This window comes from Meles meles, chromosome 13 (assembly GCF_922984935.1).
Source record: "Meles meles chromosome 13, mMelMel3.1 paternal haplotype, whole genome shotgun sequence".
Classification (NCBI taxonomy): domain Eukaryota; kingdom Metazoa; phylum Chordata; class Mammalia; order Carnivora; family Mustelidae; genus Meles; species Meles meles.
The window spans coordinates 76,516,974-76,541,298 of record NC_060078.1 but is presented as its reverse complement, the minus strand read 5'-3'; the positions used below and the strand labels follow the sequence as shown (position 1 = coordinate 76,541,298).

General features: G+C 40.3%; 1 protein-coding gene across 5 annotated transcripts in view; it reads right to left on the bottom strand.

The window, feature by feature from the left end:
* Positions 1–24,325, bottom strand: part of INPP5F (inositol polyphosphate-5-phosphatase F) — an 82,060-nt gene that overhangs the window by 27,997 nt on the left and 29,738 nt on the right. For 2 of the 5 annotated variants that reach the window (XM_046027999.1, XM_046028001.1), the window contains 5 exons: positions 13,363–13,499; positions 3,691–3,819; positions 3,297–3,464; positions 3,138–3,194; positions 386–584 (listed from right to left, as the gene is read on the bottom strand). In XM_046027999.1, the coding sequence (XP_045883955.1) occupies positions 386–584; positions 3,138–3,194; positions 3,297–3,464; positions 3,691–3,819; positions 13,363–13,499 (690 nt within the window). Of the gene's footprint in view, positions 1–385; positions 585–3,137; positions 3,195–3,296; positions 3,465–3,690; positions 3,820–13,362; positions 13,500–24,325 lie in introns of those variants that run through there. The other 3 variants (XM_046028000.1, XM_046028002.1, XM_046028003.1) reach the window with 3 other exon arrangements.

The following is a 24,325-nucleotide window of genomic DNA, read 5'->3' as shown; positions in this document are numbered from 1 at the left end:
ATCATTGTTTTTTAAAAGTTGAAGCGAAGATACTTTCTGTGAACTGAAAGGGAAGGGTTTTCCCAAGGGTGCTAGCACTCAGGAAGGATTTATTACCATGATCAGGCTGTCAGTGGGAACAATGGTATTTAGAAGCACATCCCAAGTGACTCTCTTCTCTTCTCCATATATATACTTCCTTTTCTTTCTGCTTTTGTTAACTCTCCCCCATGCACCTCCCTCCAGAAAATTGGTCCCCAATTACATCACACTATTTAGAGTCACTGAGCACTTTGAAGCCAATTATGTTTCCAAATCCATTATTGTCATTAGCATTTCAACACACCTGCAGCTTTACCATTCTCATCTGAATTTCACTTGCACACGATTTCTGCCCTCTACTCACCTGCTCTGTGCCTACTTCGGCGTGAAATGAGAGCCACTAGAAATCGTGGGTGAATGTCATCTACACAGGTGGACTCCTGAGGGGGGGTCTCTGGGCTGCTTTTCTCATCATCAGATGATTCATTATAATTAACCACCAGTTCTTCAATCTGCACGAAACCTTGGATAATGGGGATAATCCAAAAGTCCACCTCAGGTGTCTGAAAACAATATGAGCATCATGTTGCTTCCCTCCGCACAGCACTGCTGCTCCCTTAAACCCAAACAGAAGCTAGCACATGTTTGTGAGTTTACCAGAAGCAGAAATTTTCTATTTTTTAACCATGTTTCCTGCATACTGGAGGATGGCAGGAAGGAAGGAGGGAGGAGGACAAAGGGGAGAGCCTTTCCTTTTCTCTGTGGTGATCAGTTCAAAAAGAACTGCCTGGGTGCCTGGGTGGCTCAGTGGGTTAAGCCACTGCCTTCAGCTCAGGTCATGATCTCAGGATCCTGGGATCGAGTCCCACATCGGGCTCTCTGCTCCGCGGAGAGCCTGCTTCCCTTCCTCTCTCTCTGCCTACTTGTGATCTCTGTCAAATAAATAAATAAAATCTTAAAAAAAAAAAAAAAAAAAAAGCTGCCCGAGAGGGCCCCCAACATAGACACCACACTGCCTGGGTAACAAACTCAAGCTCTACCACTTACTAATTCACTCAGGTAAATCACTTAACCTCACCGCGCCTCCATGTCCTGCTTTGAGAAGGAGGAGAGACAATCACCTCATGAGACTGTGCAGAAGAGAAAAATGTAAAAAAGGGTTTGGCTTAGCTCCTGCCTTATCATTAAGTATTCAACAAATGTAGCTATTGTGATTATTCCCCTTGGCACAGAAACAGACAAACAAACAAAAACCAACGTACAGGTTGATTTTTAACTCCCCATTGCATCAAGGCTTTAAAAAAATACAACCAACTCTGATCACCTTGTTAGGAGGAAAGACTGACTCTATTTTCTAGTTTAGAAAAAAAACTTGCCTTGCTAAGCTAAAATCCACATAGCAAATGAATCAAAACAAAACAAAAAATCCTTCCACGAATATCTTATTTTACCAAGTCACCCAACATAATTAGGAGTATATTAATTACACTTAGACACGTCCGCTTCTGTGCCTTTCAGGCTAAGAATACTCGAATTTCCCAGCTGACTGTCTGCAGGGACAGCAAAGGTAAAAAGTGCTCTAGGCAGATGTTCTCGCTCTTTCTCTCGCATCTCCACAACTGTATCCAGCCTTAACCTTGACATCACCTTCAAACCCACCTCATTGTCCATAGCCACATAAGTCAGGACCTGTCCCACGGTTATGTTTGTTTTACGGAGCACGCAGATAGGATCTTAGGAAGGTGGTTAGAATTGAAAATAGGGAAGTGAAGTGTCTATTTGCATTCATTATTCTTACCACCATTCTCATTATTTGTATTTTTGTTCCAGCAATCACGCAAAACTCTTGACAGGAAAAGAGAAATGTACACTGCCAAATGCCATCTCGACTGCAAGTCATCGGTTTTAATGGTAATTCCAAGTGTCTGACAAAAACTCTGCCAAACACATTAGAACTCAGTATGTCAGCAAACGGCAAAAATGTGCATTACAGTCACCTTTCTTTTTCTCCCCATCACTGAATTTCAGTGGTCTTAGTTTGATCAGCCTCAAAAAAAGAGGTGAGAACATTTTCAAGCCTCATTCTCAAGAGAGGCATGGTAGATATCTAGTGGTAGACACTGCTGAAGTCCAAATCATTTATACTAACCACTGCCAAGGGGGAGAGGAAGAACGGAGAAAAAGGGTTTGAAATTTTCGCAAAGTTCATGAAAAGATAATATGTTACCCATTCAGCTGTTTGCCTACATTGTGTCCAGAATAGTAACTAGCGCGCAGCAAGCCTTCCATACATATTTGTGGACTGAGTGAATGAATTGTCCTCCGACGGTCATAACTCTTTGAAATAGGTGACAAAGTAAAGGAACAAAGTAATCACTAACCTGGAAGGAACCTCAAGCAATAATCTCACCATATTCCCTAACTTCCCAGATTCAAATACTGGCAGTACTGGAATGTCCTTTGAGATTTGTCTCCTCCAATTCCCAGATGAGACAGGAAAGTTAAGTGACTGGTATCATTAAAGGAAAATTGGGCTTCAGCATTTCCAATGAGTACAAAAAAACCCTGTCTTTCATAGGAACCCTATGGACCTTAGTCCCGCAGCCTTAAATTACTACTATCCTATGGGAACCTGCTAAAAAGCTAGGCCTTTGGCTAGGCAGTGGTGTTGTGAATTGCCTTAACTGATGCCTTGGCTTTCCTAGCTAAATGATTCCCATTCTAGAAGGGAAAACATTTTGTGAGATTTTTTAATTAAAACAAAAGAGAACAAAACAAAACAAAGCTTTTAGAAGTAGGCTGCACACCCACTCAAACTCCCAACCCTGAGATCAAGAGCACATGGCCTACCAGTTGAGCCACCAGGGCACCCTATTTTAGTGAGGGTTTGTTTTTGTTTGTTTGTTTTTTTAAATTTTTTTATAAACATATAATTTATTTTTAGCCCCAGAGGTACAGGTCTGTGAATCGCCAGGTTTACACACTTCACAGCACTCACCACAGCACACAACCTCCCCAATATCCATTTTAGTGAGATTTTTAATTCATCTTAATACAATTGAAAAATATTTGCTTCATAACTATAACTATAGGATATTTTAGAAACAATTACTCACACCAATCTCAGTAAGATCTTGTATCATATATTTATTCCAAAAAAATCGGTCGTCAACCTGGAAAAGGTAGAGAACAGTTCAGAAACATGTTGTCTGGGTTTTCCTACAGAAGCTAAACAGGTCCATAAACTGTTCCACTCTGAGCTATGAGAGAAGTACCTTTTGCCAAAGGGGACGGGGATCCTTCTCCCCGGCGCTTTGCCTCTGCACCGAATTGGTCAGGTCATAGGTCAAGCTATAGTAAAAGGACTCTGAGTCCATGAACATCTTTAGCAACTCCTCAAGTAATCTCCTCTCCAACTTCTCCTTTTCTTTACTTTCCTTAACCTGTAAGAAATTCAGCTACTAATTACCGCAGGAATTCAAACGTGCAGCAGCATGAGGATAATATCCAACTTCCTAGGAGACAAGGGAAAATGATCCCAAGGACCACGCACAGACACTGCTTTCATAGGATAAGCAGTTTGAAAACAAATTTATTAGGGACAAAATTACCCTTCAATGTAAAACTAATCAAAGATGAATTCCAAGCCCATGTCAATTAAACTCTTACTTTCTTTTTATTAGGAGCAGACACGTTGGATTTAATATGTGTAAAGGTCTTCAGTAGAAACTTTGAGTCGTCGGGAGATGGTACAATCTTCTCTGGTTTGTTAATTCCAAAATGATGCTTCTTACAGAGCTAAATAATTAGGAAGAGAAAGAAAATTGTTATTCGTATCGGCTTGTTAAATGTTCGGGTCTGAGTGCAGAAGGGGCTGCTACCGCTCATGCACTTTGGTCAAAAGAAAACCTCAAGGCTTGTTAGTAAAATGACCAAGTAGCGAGCTGATCGTAGAAAGCACAGCTCTGGTTTCAAGGATTAGAAAGCTACAGCAGAGGATAAGCAAGGAATAAAGGACAGGATATCCTTAGGATTTAGGGGTGGGAAATTCAGGTTAAGGTCATAATTACAGTAAATTCTTATCGAATCCAACTGAAGAAAAAAAATCTCTGGTTATTAATGCTCTGAAAATTGGCATTTAAGACTAAAAATATTGCAAAGTACACATTTGCTATGCTCCAGGGGCATTACTTTCCAGCCATCTGTGCGAAACATTCATTCATGCTGGTTAACTGAGTGTTTGGTCAAGAAGATGTCGAGAGTCTGTTCTACTGGGAATCTTAAAAGCTGGACATGTCAACCACTCTCTCTCCACCTATCCTCACACACACTAATAGAGTCAGCATGAAAACATACTCTTTGGGACCACAGATTAAATTTGAAGACGCTGTAAACAGAGGCTGCAGGAAACGTGCAGTCCAGCTGACAAAGAGGAGGAAGAGGGTGTGAGCGTATTACGAGAAGGGCACAGAGGTTTTAAGAAGGCTACCTGGTTAAAGTCAAGGGTCCTACAAATAATTTCATACAGCTCAACACACAAAGCAAATACTCTGAAAGGTACATAAAGATCCTATTAACCATATGCAAACTAATTCCATTTTTTCAACCCACTGGTTGTATTACTACACTAAGCAGTAGGCTCTCATTAAGAACAAATAGTTACTAAATGCCTATTATAATCGGTGTCTTACTAAATAATGATTACTAGATGATAAACGGGATAAAAAAAAAAAAAACCTTAAGGAGAAGAGCAAAAGCTAGTCCAGACTTTGATCTTACATTGAATAAAAAGGGGAAAGGCATGCCTGTTCTATCAAATTTGGAAGTGGACAATTCTGTCAATCATCCCTCAATAAAGCTGAGGGGAAACTGGAAGCGGGGACTGAGGACTGGGCTGTATTCAGACATAATGGAATCTTGTAGATCTTATGCCTTTTCAAGATTATGGCTACCAAACCGTCTCTTCACATGGGTTCTGCCACCTGACTACAACTTTATGCTGCTCCTGCTCTACCAGTGAACACAAGGGACTAAAGGTAAGTCGCTCACAGTCGTCCTGCCAAAACTGAGCTCATGGTTTCCCCAAAAGTAAGCAAAACTAACAAGATCTCAAGTTGACAGGGCAGGCGAGAAGAACGAAGCAAAAGGACACTGCCCCAGCATCTCCTCCGCACCTTGCACAGGGCGCTCCCACCAGCACAGAGCGCTGATGTAGCTCTCCTCTTACCCCTTCTCTTGACGCCTCTTCCTCCGCCAGCTGGTGTCCCAGTCCTCTGTACTCCTCACTGCCCCCAACCTCCTGCTACTCCCCCTTACACTGCTACCTTCACTGTGACCAATGACCTCCCCTTTGCCCAATGGTGGAATCTTGGTCCTTATCTTAACCTCTCGGTGGCATCTGACACAGTTCGTTACTCCCTCATCCTCTCTGATACACTGTACACTTGGCTTTCACTGCTCTCCCTTACCTCTTTTACTGGTTCCTTTCCAACCATTTGACTTCTTAATGTCTTGGCCACCAGGAAGTTCAGTTCTTGACCCTCTTCTCTATCTACATTCACTCCCTCAGTGATTTCACCCAATATCATGGATTCGGATATCTTCCATACGCCAGCTTCTCCTTCCTAAATGGGTATTTCCAGCCCAGCCCTCTCCCAAAATTCTAGACTCACAAATACTCAACATGTCCAAAACCAGAGGCTCATCTTCCTTCCACTGCCTTTACCCCCCACCATGTTCCACCCCTTGCTCACTCCAGCGCATCTACACTGGCCTCCTGGCTGCTCCTCAACACGTCGGGAACACTCCCACCTTGGGGACTTTGTCCTAGCTGTCCTCTCCCCAGACCTCCTACCACCATCTCCACCCCAGGCACTCCCCCCATCACCCTTACTCTGCCCAGCTTTTATTTCCCATAGACATATTACTTCCCAACATACTACATAATTACTATCCTGATGTTTATGATCTGTCCTCCCCCTGTTATAATGGAAGCTCTATAAGGCAGACATGTTTGTCTTGTGGACTCCTGTATCTCTAGTGCCTTCGTCGCACCTGGCAAGGAGGTCTCAAGAAATATTTGTTAAATGAATGAATCATCTCTGATGCTAAAATATAAATGGTAACCTCCAGATTCATATACAGGGCATGCATATAAGTAGTCCCGTGAAAAGGTCACTCCCCATCTTCCATGAATATTTCCTACACACCCCATCTTCGTTGGTACAGAATTTTGGGGGCAGTCGAGAAGCAGGTTTTGTTTTGTTTTTTAAAGATTTTATTTATTTATTTGAGAGGAAGAGAGAGAGAGAGCACGAGCAGCAGGGAAAGGGAGAAGCAGGCTTCCCACTGAGCAGGGAGCCTGACGTGGGGCTCAATCCCAGGACCCTAGGATCATGACCTGAGTCAAAGGCAGACACTTAACCAACTGAGCCACCCAGGAGCCCCAGGAAGCAGTTTTAAAAAGAGGATCTCCTATTAGTCCCCTGCCCCTGCTTGCAACACTGAACAACTGTGGGTTAGCAATTTTTATATAGAATGTTACTAATTATCTAGTCATAGTAATAACACTCTTAACGAAACTGAAACCATGCCCAAACCTACTTATGAACTGTTGCAATTTTAATTTCTAAAACATTTGTCAGGTATAGTTATTCCTTAAGAGTATTCAAGCTAGCAGAATTTCCCCCAGGAATGTTTCAAAGCCCATGCTCAAGACCTAGCTATTCTAAAGTAACCTTGTCGCAGCACATCCCATCTGCACCCAGGCGATGCTCACTCTCAGAAGTCCCTTTTTTTCTGCAAGGCTAGTTTCCTGCAGTGTCCCCTCTAGGACCAGGACTTTCCCTTCATTCACCCCCCTCTCCTCCATTCCTACCATCTTCTAACACTGTTAGAGTTTACCAGAACATTCCATTCCTCGACTCTAGAATCTCCTATGAGTTAGCAGGGTACAAACAGTGTCAAAGTCACTTGTGAGAACGTGGTCTGGATGGGGTAGGTCAAAGAGTGAAAGCCCAATGGGACCACTCAGGCAAAGTAAAAGAAGGACCTCCTCAACTCCAAAGAGGATACACCTTATCTCTAAGAACAGGACACTGACAATCACTGCTGTGGTCTCTTTCTCTGGTCCCCACAACTCTGGCTCTTCCCCCACCTCTGACTGATCCTTCTCAGTTTTCTTTGTTGGCCTCTCTTTCTGTGTCTAAAGACAGTGGTGTTTCCTGATGTTCTGCCCTTAGCTCTCTTCCCCTTCTTCATGCAGAAGAGAAAACATTTTCTCTCTCATTTTAACAATGACTGGTATGTTTAACTACACATTTCTAACGCCACTCTTGAGCTGAGTTCATGATATAAAAATGTAACATCTCCCAGCTACTGACACACTAGCCCCTCAAATTCAGCATCCCCAAAACTGATCAACATTTGTTTCCCAAATCGTTTTTCCTCTGGTTGCCCCACCTCACTAACGGCACGAACTACTGGACCCCTTTGGCAAGAAACCAAGTGGTCATTTTCCATTATTTTCCCCTAGTATCTCCCTATCAACCCCAACTACCTCATGCTGATTGCTAGAGTGTTCACTATCTGTTGCCCAGATCAGTATTTCTCAAGGCAGGTGTTACTACGTAACAGACAGGAGAATTCTTTATGCATGATTATTCCCACACTGCGCAGACAACCTAACAAGCTTCCTCTCGTGAGCTGGGGAGTCACACTCCAGCATCAGACCCCTTTTAAGTACCCTTTTTAGGTTCCCTGTACCCCGTTTAAGTTCCCTTTACTGTGCAGTGGCCAAATCTCCTGCTCCCACTGCCTCATTCTAGACCCAGAACCCAGGAGGCCTAGGGTCTCAGTTCAATCTACCACCCATGTATGGTCTATGATGCTGCTTCTCTCTAGGCCTGGAAAGGTCTTTTTCTTTTTTTCCTTTTTCTTTCTTTAAAAAAAAAAGCCCCTTCCTGGGCTTGGAACACAGCCCTATCCCAATATCCGTTGACTTCCTTATCTATAACACCCAAATCTAAAAATCTCTGAAACCAGCAAGTTCATTTTTTAAGTTTGTTACGAAATTCATTTAATGGCCAAATATGGCCTGAACAAATATGAGACTACTGATAGTCATCCTTTATATCCCTTAGTATGAGTATTCCTACGCTTCTTCAGGAAATATGAATGTGTCGTATTATGGGATAATGCCCAGACTCACTGGGTGTAGACGGAATATATGGAATGGCCTTTTGAAAACCCTCAAATCCTGAATTCTAAGATAAATATGGCCCCCAATTTTTCAGATAAGGACTGTGATTTGTATAGCAGAACACAAACTCACGGTACCATCTTAATCTGGAAGTCTATTTCTGTCTCTTAAAACCAATTTTTCTAAATAGAGATTTAAATATGCTTTAAACAACTCAATAAATATTTTAGAATCTTCGATGTAGTTACCTTTAGAAAGGTATAGGTCATCATTTTTTAAAGGGTTACTTTTTTTTAAGTAGGATACCATTTTTTTCCTAAGTATTTTTTATAATCACCCAATGTTCATCCCAACAAGTACATTCCTTAATCCTAAAAGGGTTAAATTTAGTCCTACTGAAAAACAAGGATAGAGAAAATAACTTCTTGGGATCACATCCAGTCCAAAGATGCTTTGTTTAGACAGAGCTCTTGGGATTACAACATGCAGCGCTGATAGTGGGATCATCTTCCCCTTTCCAGGGGCCCAGTCAGTTCTGTGCAGTGTGCTTAGGTCCTTATCACAACTTTGATACACATGATCTCAAAAAGAAAACCACCACCAGAAGCCCCATGATGCTCCCCTAGTTTTTCTATTACTCTAGGAGCTTACGTTTTACAACCAAGATCAAGGGACGCTGCTGCTGCTGTCTAAGAAAAGGAAAATAGGGGCGCCTGCGTGGCTCAGTGGGTTAAAGCCTCTGCCTTCGGCTCAGGTCATGATCCCAGGGTCCTGGGATCAAGCCCCACATTGGGCTCTCTGCTCAGCAGGGAGCCTGCTTCCTCCTCTCTCTCTCTCTGCCTGCCTCTCTGCCTACTTGTGATCTCTATCTGTCAAATAAATAAATAATCTAAAAAAAAAAAAAAAGGAAAATAAATTATTTTCCTTTAAAAGCTGGTATCTATATCCATGTGGAGCTAAGATTTTTTTTTTTTTAAATTCATATGACAGAGATCACAAGCAGGCAGAGAGACAGGCAGAGAGAGACAGGAGGAAGCAGGCTCCCCGCAGAGCAGAGAGCCCAGTGCGGGGTTCGATCCCAGGATCCTGGGATCATGACCTGAGTCAAAGGCAGAAGCTTTAACCCACTGAGCCACCCAGGCGCCCCTGGAGCTAAGATTTTAAACAGACATCTAAAGCAAAATCAAATGTGGAAAATGATGCAGTTATCTATTAAGGCAACGAGATACAGCAAATAAGATATGCAGATGGGACAGTAGCCTATAAAACTTTAAAGGATGTTTTCTCAAAAGAAAGAACATCTATGTTCTCATCTCTTTGAACTCCACAGATTGTTCATAACCTTGTATAGATCATTTTTTTCTTTAATGCCATACTGCTTTGAAAAAAGTCTGGCAGTTCCTCAAAAGGTTAAACACAGAGTAACCATATGACCCAGGAATTCCTCTCCTAGGTGGATGCCCTAGAGGGAGGTGAAAACAAGTGTCCACCAAAAACTTGTGCATGAATGTTCACGGAATGATTCATCACAGCCAGAAAGTGAAAACAATCAACTATCTGTGAACTGATGAATGGAGAGAGAAAATGCAACAGATCCACATAGTGGGATGAAAAGGAATTAAATATGCTATATACCAACGACCAGCACGCACTTTGAAAACACTGTGCTAAGTAAAACGAAGCCAGTCACAAAAGGCCACATATTATAGGGCTCCATTTATAAGAAACGTTCCGAAGAGGCAAATTTAGAGAGGCAGAAAGCTGATCAGAGGTTGCCTAGGACTGATGAAGCTGGAGTTTGGAGAGAAATGAGGAATGACTGCCAATGAGGTTTGAACCCAACAGGGTTTCTTCGTGGAGAACATAGGTGCATATGTTCTAAACCGATTATGGTGAGGGTCACAAAACTGAATATACTGAAAGCTGCTGAATTATAAGCTGCAAATGAGTAAATGTGTAGTATGTGAATTGTTTCTTTTTTAAATTGGCAAACAAGCCTTATATTTGAGATAAAAAGGCAACCGAGGCAGAAAACTAGAAAAATCTATTAATTCTAGCCTCTATAATAAAATTGTTTCTGCTCCAATTACAGAAGACAGACGAGGCCCTAGCAAATCTGAGGACAGTGACCACCCTAAAGAGCCTGAGGGCCCTGCTGGGCGAGGGTGAGAACACTGAAAGTGATACACAGGCAGCCAAATTAGAAAGATGTAGAAAGAAACATAAGACTTGGTTTTTTAAAAAAACATCTTTTCATGTGCATACGTTCTGTATATTTATGAAAAATAATACAAGTAGGAAAAATATGTAAAATGCAAAAAATGAAAACTTTTCGGAAAATTTGAAAGTAACATTGTTCCTTCAGAGTGGTTGGAGCAAATGGAAATAACCGTTAAGACTCACTGGACTATGGACAATGATCATTTCTAAGTAGTGGGTTTTTTCCCTTCTTGTTTACAATTTACTACACAAAAAACCCCCACAAAAACCAAAGCAAATAACAAAACAATCAAGCTTCTAAAACCTTTTAAATGGACTTATATGGAAATTGAAATAAAGATCCCAAATATTTAAATTAACGTGTCAGAAAATAAGAGAACAATTCATGATTTTAACATAACCCTTCCTCCCATTGTTCACTGTCGGAAACTGCTTCTACCATAATACAGGACTAAAAGAAGAGGAAAAGGCTTAAGTCCAAATTTCTAAAATGATAATCTTCTGAGAGATAGGTGTGCCAAACTATTCACTAAAATTGGATCTGGAAGTATTTTCTCTATGTCATGCTATCCCCCAACCAACAAGGATCATGACAGATTTTCAACTCGGAACATAAACCACACCCGAAATGTCCCCTGATAAGCCCTGTAGTTTGTAGGGTCCAACAGAGCTGTCAAAATATTCAACTATCTCATGTGGAGGGAAATCTCATTTTCATTTAAAGATAATCTGTTTTACTTTAGAATATCAAGATAGAAAAGAGGAAAATGTGAAAAATGAAAAACTTCATCAAGTTTTCATAATATTCACATTTTTGTGCTCAAAAATTCCATGTAAATGTCATCTTCTAACCACCCCCCCCCAAGCTTTATCCAACAGTCAGCTACTCATCTCAAAAATGCTATAGATTGGTGGGCAAAAGGGCATCAGAAAACCTTGAAAAATCCAACACGGGGTCCAGGTCCAAGCTTCTCTGGACCAGGAGTGACGGTACATTTCCCCAGGGCTGGGAGTGCAGATGTGCTGATGACTGACAGGCGGATAAGGGCTAGACAAGCCGTTTGCCTGCTCTGAATCTAACTTCCAGGGTCCCCAGGCTTAATGCTGACCAGAATGCGAGCCCAAGGGATGCTCCCCGTCACGGCGATGACTGGTGACAGGAAGACATGCCGATTTTTCATTTTGTCAGCAAAGCCATCCAAAGATACCATGACAAATTTATTGGCTCAGTAAACTAAGAGAATTTTTGCTAGTCTGCCTGCTCTTCCCTATAATAAAATGCAAACAAAACCACAGAGACCTGCTTTTAATAGGCCTAACCGCTACCGAAGTTATTTGTCTCTGGGTCAGCAATAATGAATAATGTTCTGGCTCTAGTACCAATAAAGGGGAACAGGAAGTATTCTAATCTTTTTTTTGATTCCTGTAATAGAGAGACTATCAGGGTCCTCTTAAATTCGTGTTTTTTTTAAGATTTATTTGAGAGAGCGAGAGCACAATGTGGGGAGGGGCAAAGGGAGAGGAAGAAGCAGACTCTCCACTGAGCGGGAAACTGGCTGCGGGACCAAGACCCTGGGACCATTTCCTGAGCTGAAGGCAGAGCCTTAACTGACTGACCCACGCAGGTGCCTCTTAAATTCTTTTCAACGTTGGTTTCTTAAAATTAGATTGTCAAACTACCAGTAAAATCTGAAGCATTAAAAACAGCTATATTTTTACTTATTTTTTAAAACAATGTAACCCTGTCTCTAAACTTCCACCCCAAGAGCCCGGCCTGGAAAAACATGTATTGAACTGTGGGGCCGTGGCTGCTACGCTACCTGTTACCCACTCTTTAGATGATGACGAGGCAGCTCAGAAAGAGTGACACAGGACCAGACGGCCCGAGTCCATGTCCAGACCCCACCATTTGCCGGCTGGGACTTAACTCTTGCCAAGCCTCCTTCCTTCATCTGTACAGCCTGCGTCCAACAGTGCTCACCTCATAGAGTGGTCCGAGCGGCTCAGTTGGCTGAGCAGCCGACTCTTGGTGTCGACTCAAGTCATGATCTTAGGGTCATGGGATCAAGCCCCACATTGGGCTCCCTGCTCAGCATGGAGTCTGCTTGAGATTCTCTTTCTCTCCCTCTGTACCACCCCCATGCTTGTTCTATCTCTAAAATAAATAAATAATTCTTTAAAAAAAAAAAAAAAAAGGAGCGTAGGACTAGGGCAGAGTGATGATACCCCTAGATGCCAATATCCATGCCAACAGCAAACATGATACAAACTCTTTCGTGGGTTACTTCTACCAGGTGGCAGTACAGTGTGGTAAAAAAAAAAAAAAAATACTAGCCCTGGGAAATCTCATTATTTCGGACTTAAGTCCCTCTATTATAGGCTTGATTTCCTCCTGAAAAATTAAAAGACTGCACTAGGTTGGTGGTTTCTTTCTTTAAAACAACAGCAACAAACAAACAAAAAAACTTTTAAAAATTACAAAAGAAATATACGCTTGAAAATTTCCAAGAAATAGAGATAAAAGGCATATAGAATAAGTTAAATCTCACCTTCTTGACTACCCCTTCTCTCCCCCAAATTAGGAGTTTTCAAACTATACTATGCAGAGTCCTAGGGCTCCCCAGAAGCAGAAGGTGGCTTTCCAGTAGAGGCCACCTGGGCAGGGACCCAAAGATCCCCTCCCCCCGATCACCACCTCAACCAAAGCAGCTCAGCTTTTATGTATCTGATATACTGGATTTCGTAGGTTTTGAAACAAAGTTTCTACTACTAAAGTGAAGTTTGAAAAACGAGGACTAAATTGCTTCAAAAATATCATCCAGCTCTATAATTATGATTTTGGCCTAATTAAACCAAATACTCATATTTGTTACTGTATTTATCCCAAGTTTCCATAAAATTTCCTTAGACTTCCACCTTACCTCTAGCTCAAGATCCTGAGGTTCCATCTCAGAAAGGGACAGCACAGCAATTTTGGTAATTTTACACACCTCATGGTCTCCTGGAAGTTTGCCCACCAATGCTTTCTGCCGAATTAAAATAAGCCACCATGGAAGATCTGAAAGAGAAAAGTCACACCAATGTCTGGTGTCCATAAAGGACCACTATCCTGGCAAGCTGAAGATGAATAATCTAACACAATACACATTAGATATAACCCTTTAAGGTAAAGCACATGACAGATATATAAATGGCCCTCAACATGTGAAGATATGTTCAATCTCACTTAAATTAGAGAGACGTGAACTAAAATACAGTGATACCATCAGACACGGTGGGGGGGGGGGAATGTGGAGATATGACAGCACATTCCCTAACAAGGCTGTGGGGACACAGGCAGTGTCATACCGTGCTGGTAGGAATAAAAATAGAACTTTTCTGGAGGGAAATTAAGTGATACCTAGTAATAAAATGTATGCACTTTCTTTTAACCTACTAATTCCACTCTGTGAGTTTCCCTTGAAGATACACAATCAACCTAAAAGTATGTACACTCAAGTCTATTCATTGTAGCAGTTTGTAATTACAAAATATTGGAAACAACCTGATTGTCCAGACATAGGAGAATGGCTCAATAAACTAGGACACAGTCACTCCATGGAGTACCATGCAGGTATGGAAAAGAATGAGGCTTGGTCTAGCAACTGACAAGGAATGATTCCTGGATACAGCACATGGATAAACTGGATACATTTACAGAACAAGGAGATAATAAAATCATATTGAATCAAAGCACAAAAGACTATCTAGCATGTGCCACCCATTATGTAAGAAAGAAGATCTGAGGGGTGGTTGGGTGGTTCAGTCAGTTAAGCACCGGACTCTTGATTCCGGCTCAGGTCGTGATCTCAGTGTCCTGAGACTGAGCCCCAGGGTGGGGATGGAGGCCTCTGTGCTCACTAGGGAGTCTGCTTGGGATTCCCTCTGCCCCATCCTCTCATATAGGCTCATTCTCTCTCTCTCTCTCCCAATAAATAAATCTTAAAAAAAAAAAAGAAGATATGAGAAAATATGCATACACCTGCAAATTTACACAAAAAATAAGAGCAATAAATTAGAAGTTAATGAGACTGGTTACCTACAGAGGGTAGGCAGAAACAGGATAGAAGAAGGGGGATCAGGGAAAATGATAGTTCTCTGAGTATATCCTTTTGTATAGTTCTGACTCTTAGAACCATGGTGATGTTTTGTATCTCCTCAAAAATAAAGAAACAGGTCCAGAATGTGTTTGTGGGGCTGGGGAAGGGGAATCAAAACAAAATGCAAACAGCAACTCAACTCTGCTTTGAATGGACAATGTTACTCTGGAAAACATGTTTTTTAAGGATAAAGACAAAAAGAATTATATATAATATTGTATGTATAGTATAATAGTGAATTTGTTGGAAGGGTATGATTTAGCAATTCCAAAACTTCTTTAGGTGTAAGCTAGCACTGAGTAAATAATGTATTCAGGACAATGGGCGGGGCGGGGGGGTAATGTGGTAAAACAAACTAAAGAAATCTTTAATAAATACAAGAAAGAAGGAAAGAAAACACCCAGAGGCCCAACAAGTATCTTTCCAATCCACATTTTTACTTTCATAGAGATTTTTAATTAAATGAGAAATGCTCTATGAAAGACAGCATGCAAATGTAATTTTTCAGTTTATGAAATTACACCCTTAAGAAATACTACCTAAAAAAGAAAAAGAAAAAGAAATATTACCTAATTAGCACCAAAAAAAAAAAAAAATTGAAATAGCACTTCACTAATTTCTTGTGGAAAACCAGCAAACACATTCACCATACGAAAAACACTCTTAAAAGAGATATACAGTATTTCAGTTTCCCCCAAATATCAATCAACTCTCATTTTAGGGATTGTGCTTTGAAGATGTGCTTTAGGCATTTCATAAATGCAAGAGTTTGGAAGAGTTTCATAATTCTTTATAAAGTAGGGTCTAAATTTACTCTAAAGTTTAAAGTTTTTTACAGGCCATTTCATTATTCATTATCATTAAACATTAACCAAGGTCCTACCACGGGCTAGGGAGTATTTCAGGCATGGATCAAGATCAATTATCAACCACCTATCATATACTAAATCTAACACATAATAAATAAAGAATATAACATGATATTTGTGCTTCAGAAGGGTAGGAATTAGCAACAAACAACATATGTTAAATGTCAATACATTTTGTTGAATAAAACAAAATAAAACCCTTACCATAGGTCTCCTAACCTCACAGGAAATAATTTGTATTTTACACTGAACAAATGAAGAGTGTTGGCAGTTACCCAGACAAGCCCAACACTAACGAAAACATTTTCCTACTTTATGCCTTCTTGCTGGAGTTGACTTTGGATACATTTCATATTAACATTGCAAATTATAGTTTTAATAAATCACAGAAATGAATAACACAATGTGCATAAGCAAATGCAATAAATATCTTGCCAATAAACCATCTAATGGCACAGTGACAAAATATAAAAATATTAACCTTCGAACAGAGGTTTCACTCCACTCATAAACTCACTTGGGAAACCAAAAGGCATTATTTTTTTTCCCCAAAACACTGACACTGCCAATAATGAAATACAACTTACAAATTCAAATACACTTTAAAATGAAATATGCATATTTTTAGAGTTTAGTTAGCTACTTCAACAGAAAAAAAATGTGAAAAATTGAGGTGTTTTTAAAAAATATATATAGTATAGACTGAAGTTCAATAGATCTGGAAAGTTAGGATGAAGATTAAATCTGAGAAAATATAATATACATGATCAAAAATGGAAAAAGAATCGGTAAAGAGCAGCCTTCCCTTTTCAGGGAGGCTTTAATGTTCTGGACTTTGAGGTCAGAATTCAGACTTAAATTTTAGCTCACCACTTATTTTTAAAAAAAAAGATCTTATTTAAAGAGAGAGAGAGAGAGCATGTGAGCAAACACAGGGGTAGAGGCAGAGGGAGAAGAGAATTCCGAGCCGACTCCATACTGAATGCAGACCTGATACGGGATCCATCCCAGGATCCTGAGATCAGGACCTAAGCCAAAACCAAGTCGGACACTTAACCGACTGAGCCACCCAGGTGCCCCTAACTCACTGCCTTTTTACCCCGTATTTGGCAGCACAATACTTGACTGACTTCTTGGTTTTCTCATCTGTGGAATGCGATAAAATTGCCTGCAGCAGAGGATAGCTATGAGGATCAAATAATTTTTATAATTGATGTGATTGTTACTGACAGCGAACGTTTACCATCCTATGGTAGCAAAACATCCTATAAAGCTAGGTAAATAAAACAATGGGGTACTGGTATAGGAACCATCAAATGAATACCAGAGTAGAACAGAGCAGACAGAAACAGACCCATATAATATGGGCACCTAGTACATGATGATAAAGTGGGGGGAAGAGTGTATATCATGAATTAGTGTTGGAACACACACTGAAGCATTTGTGGTTAAAGAGCTTTATCTGGAGTCTGCTTTGAAATAATTTAGCAGCTGGGCATGTGGGGATCACGGATTTTAAAAAATGTCTTTTTTATAGTCGACTTCCAACCAGAACTATGAATGGCATTGGGTTAATTGCTCTCTTAAGTCTTTTAATCTCTGATCTGTTTTCAGTCTCACACATGGATCAAAAAAAAAAAAAAAAAAAAACCATGAAAAGTAAAATACGGGGATAGAGCCTAGTTATAATCAAAGTAATTTGGATGATGAAACTATTTTGGATTTGGTGCTGATGGTCGTACAACTTTGAGAATGTATTATACACTTTTAAAAGGGTGAGTTTTATGGCATGTAGATTACATATCAAACTTTTTAAAGCTCCTCCTTAAAAAAAAAAAAAAAAACTTGTTAGAAGTTTTAACCTAGTGAAGCAGAGAATAAAAAACTAAAAAGTGTATTTTCTGCCAAAAACAAAGGTAAAGCTAGGACAGTCTACTAATTCCTTTTTTTTTTAAAAGATTTTATTTTTTTATTTGACAGAGAGAGAGAGAGACGGAGCACAAGCCAGGGGAGCAGCAGAGGGAGAGGGGGAAGTGGGTTCCCCGCTAAGCAGGGAGACTGATCCCAGGACTCCGGGATCATGACCTGAGCCGAAGGCAGAAGTTTAATAACTGAGCTATTCACGTGCCTTGGCAGCCTACTAATTCTTGAAATACATCAACGCTATTCCAAACAGCTACCTTTTTTCACTAGTGTTCAAAAAATGAATTGAAATTATCACAATGGAGGGGCACCTGGGAGGCTCAGACAGTTGAGCATCTCTGCCTTCGGCTCAGTTTGTGATCCCCGGGCCCTAGGCTTGACCCCCACATCGGGCTCCCTGCTGAGCAGGGAGCCTGCTTCTCCCTCTCCTACTCCCCCTGCTTATGCTCTGTCTCTCTGTGTCAAATAAATGAATAAATAATCTTTTAAAAATTATCATAATGGAGGGGCGCCTGGGTGGTTCAGTGGGTTAAGCCTCTGCCTTCAGCTCAGGTCATGATCCCAGGGTTCTGGGATCGAGCCCCACATCGGGCTCTCTGCTCGGCAAGGAGCCTGCTTCCCCCTCTCTCTCTGCCTGCCTCTCTGCCTACTTGTGATCTTTCTCCCTCTGTCAAATAAATAAATAAAATGCTTAAAAAAATTATCATAATGGAAAGAAAATGAAGATTTTTGAATTGGACACAGAGTTATCTTCAGGCAAAATCAGTGACTCTAGAAAACAAAGCAAAACCAAGAAATCTCGTGGAAAACAATAGCAACATCTAGGTGCAACAGCACTTAACAACCGCAGAAGCCTAGAAAGTCTGGTGAGAACGAGCATGTTAGAAACAGGGTTAAATGACTCAAATATATGCTTTATAGTTTGAACTTTAAGACAACAAAAATGTGGAAGTATCCAGGCGCTAGTGTTTAGCAGTCCCAGGATGCATCAGGCACATGGTGTCATTAAATTTTTAAAAAGCACCAAGGCAGGCTATTGTATCAATTTATATCACCCACCAGGAAAAGACATTTTTTTTTGGCTCAATTAAGGCTGCCACGCTGAGATGCGGATGTGTGGTAGAACCAAGAATCAAGGGTAACTTAGGCTAGCAAGGTCCTTTGGCATAAAGATATTCTTTCACCCTTTTAAACACATTACGGTGGAAGAAAAAGTCAGTCTTTAAGCCTGGCTTCTCCAGGAAGAGAGACAAGGAATTCTGACTTCCCAGTGAGATAAGAAAACTGAGAAGGAAGGCATTATCTTGAAAAGCATGACCAGTAGGGCAAGCTAAAACAATAGTCCTGGAAAAGATTCAATTGCTTGCTCTATACAAGAACGGACTCACTTAAAAGGGGACAAATGATTGTGGAGTAAAAATTCTCATCAAAAAATTTTTTTCATCCAATTTCAGAAAAAACTCTTTATTTTTTTATTTTTTTTAAAGGTTTTATTTATTTATTTGACAGAGAGAGATCACAAGTAGACAGAGAGGCAGGCAGAGAGAGAGAGAGAGGGAAGCAGGCTCCCCGCCGAGCAGAGAGCCTGACGCGGGACTCGATCCCAGGACCCTGAGATCATGACCTGAGCCGAAGGCAGCGGCCTAACCCACTGAGCCACCCAGGCGCCCCAGAAAAAACTCTTTTTAGAGAGATACTCATGACCTCACGTGTAGGAAGTATTCCATCTACATGTTTCTCAACATGGCCATCCACCCTACTGACATGAAGAAAAGATCAGCATTTGAGCCAACGATGAGTATCCAGCAATCCTTTTTATTTTTATTAATGTTAATTTTATAGGGAATATATGAATACATTCTATTTGCTTAAAAATGTGAATGCTAACGGATAACATTAAAGTTCCATTTGACCGTTATTCTCCATCCCATGGATATTCTTTAGATCAAATCCAAACTCCAACTTTGCGAGAACAATTAGTTACCATTTTTGGCAATAGTCACTTTAATCTTACTTGAAAGCTTAAAGAGGACTTAAGAAAAAAAATTCAACTTTATTTTTCCTATGAAACATTCAGACAGTACATTGATTTACCAAGAACTTTTGAGGATGAGCCACTGACGGGTATGCAGGGTTGCTTGTTTATGCTTTTTCTTTTTAATTCAACACAGCTTTATCTAGTACTTCCAGAGTATTCAGCTCAGCTTCCTTTTGCATGTAGAGCTGATGTGCTTACTGACTATTTAATTAAATTATGTGATTAAAATAATGAGTTAAACAGATACAAACATGTTTGGGATCAAACACAAGCCACCATGCACCGGCCAAGAGGGGGGCTTCCTACCCGCTCCCCCACCAGCCAGCAGTTTCAGCCCAGGCACCCAGGCACCCACCAACAGGCTTACAAAGAGGCAGTGGGGCACGCTGGTTAATTTGGTAATAGGTTAAGTGAGATTCAATGAAGAGAGCTCCTGACAGAAATACACACAGACTCCTACATGCCGGACAACTGAAGTGAACAAAATATTTGTGTGAAAAAGATTTTGCTTTTCTCATTTTCTATTCTTCTGGCTCACCTGTTCCAAAGACTGGCTCTGATTGGAACTGGTTCAGCAGGATTTTTTGTTCAGAATTTATTTTTTTTTTGAGAGAGAGAGAGAGAGAAAAAAAAAAAGCATTTTGCAGCATTCAACCATGACTTACTTTGTAGGTTCTGTTTTCACTGCTCTTTTGGACACCCTCCACTTTCTCTGTCTCTCTCTCTAACCATTCATGTCATGACCACAGGGAAGTCTGCTGTTGACTCTCATGCATTTACCTCCTTTAGCATGTCCCCAAACAGCAGACTATATTCTCGAAGACAAAGCATGTCCTGCACCTCTGCGGGGTCCGCTTCTTGGAGGAGAGGTGGGGAGATGGCCAAGCAGAGAGCACCTGCTGCCTTGACACGGTCCATTGTGAACGGAAGGGCCAGCACAGTAGAGTTTGTAACTATGGCCATATGTGAATCCAAAGAAAAGGGGTTCCCTATACTCCATAGTTGTTTGTAACATAATACTCAAATACAGATATTTAAATTCTTGAAGGGCTTCTGCAGCTGATGCCTCAGGGAGGGCTCTGCATTCCCACTACACACACTGGAAGACGGAGACATGCTGGTAAAGAAGGAAAATGAGAATTAGGAAAGGGGATTATAGTTGGCTCGCCTTTCCTTTCTTCTGTGTCAAACTGACATCAAGAATACTGACATGCAGGGGTGCCTGGGTGGCTCAGTTGGTTACCTGTCTGCCTTTGGCTCAGGTCATGATCCCAGGGTCCTCGGATAGAGCCCCACAGCGGGCTCCCTGCCCTCCCCCCAGGAGTCTCTTCTCCCTCTACCTCTCCCCCTGTCCATGCTCTCTCTCTCTCTCTCGAATAAATAAAATCTTAAAAAAAAAAACATGTTTCTCTGTCATTTCAAATTGACAGTCTTGAACCAGTTTCAATCAAATGACTCACTGTCCTTTATATTTTGAAGTTTTGTTTAGGTATGTACAAATTTAAAATTGTTACATCTTTCTGGTAACCTAAGCCTTTTATAATTATTGAAAATGTATATCCCTCTGTGCTTCTTGTCATAAAATCTGCTTCAATGTTAGTTTAGCTACATCAGTTTTCAGTAGGTTAGCATTTACAAGATTTATTTTTCCTATACTTTCATTTTCAACCATCCCTTATACATATACCTAAGGTGTCTGTCTTGAGAGCAGCTTGTAGATGGATTTGACTGTTCTTCCACAATGAAAAGCTCCGTGCTTTAACAGAGTATTAAATCCATCCATATATAATTATTGGTATATTTAGAAATCAGTCTACCATCTTATTATTTGTCTTATCTGTTCTATATATACTTTAATAGCCTTTTTGGGTATTTCAAAAATTATCTATGTTCACCTTCATTCACATTTTACAATCTTTTATTTTTCTGTCAGTGGTTATATCAAGGGAATGATGACAAGAACCCTGACTTACAGAAGTCTATTTTTTGTTTGTTTTCACCAGTTTTTTTTAAGATTTTATTTATTTATTTGACAGAGATCACAAGTAGGCAGAGAGAGAGGAAGGGAAGCAGGATCCCCACTGAGCAGTGAGCCTGATGCGGGGCTTGATCCCAGGACCCTGGGATCATGACCTGAGCCGAAGGCAGAGGCTTTAACCCACTGAGCCACCCAGGTGCCCATTTTTGCCCGTTTTACCAGTTTCTGGTCAGTGAAAGGAACTTAGAACAGCAACCCCGGTCACCACCTTATCATTTCTATTGTTTTGTATTTACATTAATCTTAACTCCATATAAAGCCAAATTCCTTTAAATTATTTACACTTTCCATGGATCTCCATCCCTTCTCACATCTCTATGCTCCCGAGTGTCATTTATCTTTCGCCTAAAGCACTCTCTTCAGTACTTCTTTTTAGTGCAGATACTAACGGTAGCAAGTTCTCTAGGTTTCAGTTTGTCTCAAAATGTCTTTATTTTCCTTAGATTTTAAAGGTACAAAATGCCAGACAGGCACTTTGACAATATTGTTCCGCTATCTTTTGGTTTCCGTTGTTTCTCTCAAGTTTCATTGATGCTTCTGAACTTAATGTGCACTTTTTCTTTGTCTGTTTTCAGGGTGTTTTCTTTGTCTTCAGTTTTCGTCAGTTTCATTATGAGGCACCAAAGTGTGTGTGTTTTTTTAATACTTTCCCCCTTGTGGTTCAAAGTACTTCTTGAAGCTGAGACTTGTATTTATAATTGGTTTTGGAAAATTCTTGTCTATTATCTCTTCAAATATTGCTTGTCTTTTGCTGTCAGAAACAGACTAATTTCTCTTGATCTCAGTTTTTTGAATGTATTAAGTCTCTTTAAATGATCCATTATATATTAACACACTATACATTATAAGAGAAGCTAATAATTGGGAAATCTTAATGGTTTATTTCAGGATAAATTATAATCCCATTCGAAAGATCCTGTTTTATTGCTTTTTTTTTTTTAAACACAAATCTTTGGTAGGAATTTAAATTCAGTTTGATGTATACATAAAAGCTACTTCATTGGGGCGCCTGGGTGGCTCAGATGGTCAAACCTCTGCTTTTAGGTTGGGTCATGATCCCAGGGTCTTGGGACTGAGCCCCACATCCAGCTCCCCGCTCAGCAGGGAGTCTGCTTCTCCCTCTCCCTCTGGGGCACTCCCCCCATGTGCTCTCTTGTGCTCTTTCACACTCCCTCTCTCAAACCAATAAAAATCTTAAAAAAAAAAAAAGTTTAAAACCTACTGCATTGATACACATGGCATAAGCTATTAATTGGCCAATTAGTACTTTATATGAATATGAGCATGAACCTGTAGGGTAGGTTTAATGCAAATTCAATACCTGAATTAACATTTTTTTAAATTTAAATTTCTAAAGATATGAATTCATAGTGTATCTAATATAATGTTTTGTTTTATACTTAAAGCCATTTCTGGGGCACCTGGCTGGCTCAGGCAGTAGAGCACGCGGCTCTTGATCTCAGGTTTAGGAGTTCAAGCCCCACATTGGGCATAAAGCTCAGTAAATAAATAAGTAAATAAACAAATAAAGCCACTTCTGTTTTAAGCTATATTAGCAGAAATGCTTTTGTCCCTCCTAACAGAAATAGAGCAGTATACGTCCCTGAATATTTTCAGGGAGCCTCGTGCATTAAGTAAGTGGAGTTACAAATAATACTAACACTACACCAGCACCATTTTTTTTTCAGTCAGGTCTCTGGTAGCTAAAAGCACGTCATACTGGGCTTCTAATTCTCTTACCAACCAAAAAGCCAATCATTAATTTGTTCATCTTTCAGACGTAGCAGTTATTCAGGATTTCTTGACTGGTTGCTCTGTTGCCTACTAAAGGTTCCCCAAGTCTGGGTTCACAGAACATTGACAACGACTCACAAGGAGAGTATCCAGGGCAGGAGGCTCGTTATAGATAAATGGTGGGATCAGGAGCATATTCAGGTCAGCTTACAGTGCTTACGACGAATTTAAATCCCTAATAATGACCGGCCATAAAATGAAAACATCTCTTATACCCTTTTGTGTCTGTAATAATCTTAGAGAACTAGAAAAGTCAAACTTAAAGTATCCTTGGGCAAAATGAATTTGTATATAAAAACATTTTCTATATTACTATAGCTTATCCTCAAAGTGCTACGTTTTCTTACATTTTTTGAAAAACTTCAATGCGTTACATGTTTTCCTACCTACTCAGTATAATTACAGGTAAGTTTATAAAGTATAATTGGTATTTTTTTTTTTAGATTTATTTATTTGAGAGAGAGAGAATGGGGGTGGGGAGAAGCAACGGGAGAGGAAGAGAGAGAATCTCAAGCAGAGATCCGTGCTGAGCACAGAGCTGGACGCAGAGCTCAACCTCATGACCATAAGATCACGACCTGAGCCAAAATATACAGTTGGATGTTCAACTGACGGCGCCTCCCAGGTGCCCCATAATTGGGATTTTTATTCATGACGCAGGTCTACTATCGTGAAGATAAAATTATTGTTGGAGAGATGACACAAGCATGCTTCAAGGTTGGAGGCCACCTACGAGAGGGGTCCCCAAGCCCACAGGCTGTAACCAACTTGAGAACCAAGTCAATTCAACCAGCAATCTGTATTTTCTGCTCTGGATGGCGGACATTTGCCCACATCTAAGTAAATGAGAACTTACTAGGTTTATCAAGATTTCTTTTCTTCAACAATTAGACCTGATAATAATTTGATTGCAACCACTTCAGAAGGTTCAATAAGATAAAAAGCTCAAAAAGAGTATGAGAGGAAATATAAAAAGCACCTTTGTATGTGGCCCATACATACAGTCACTTTTACTATAACAATCCTCTTCTTTTTCCAAAGCTAAAAACTTTTAATATCACCACCACAGAAATCACTGAGGAG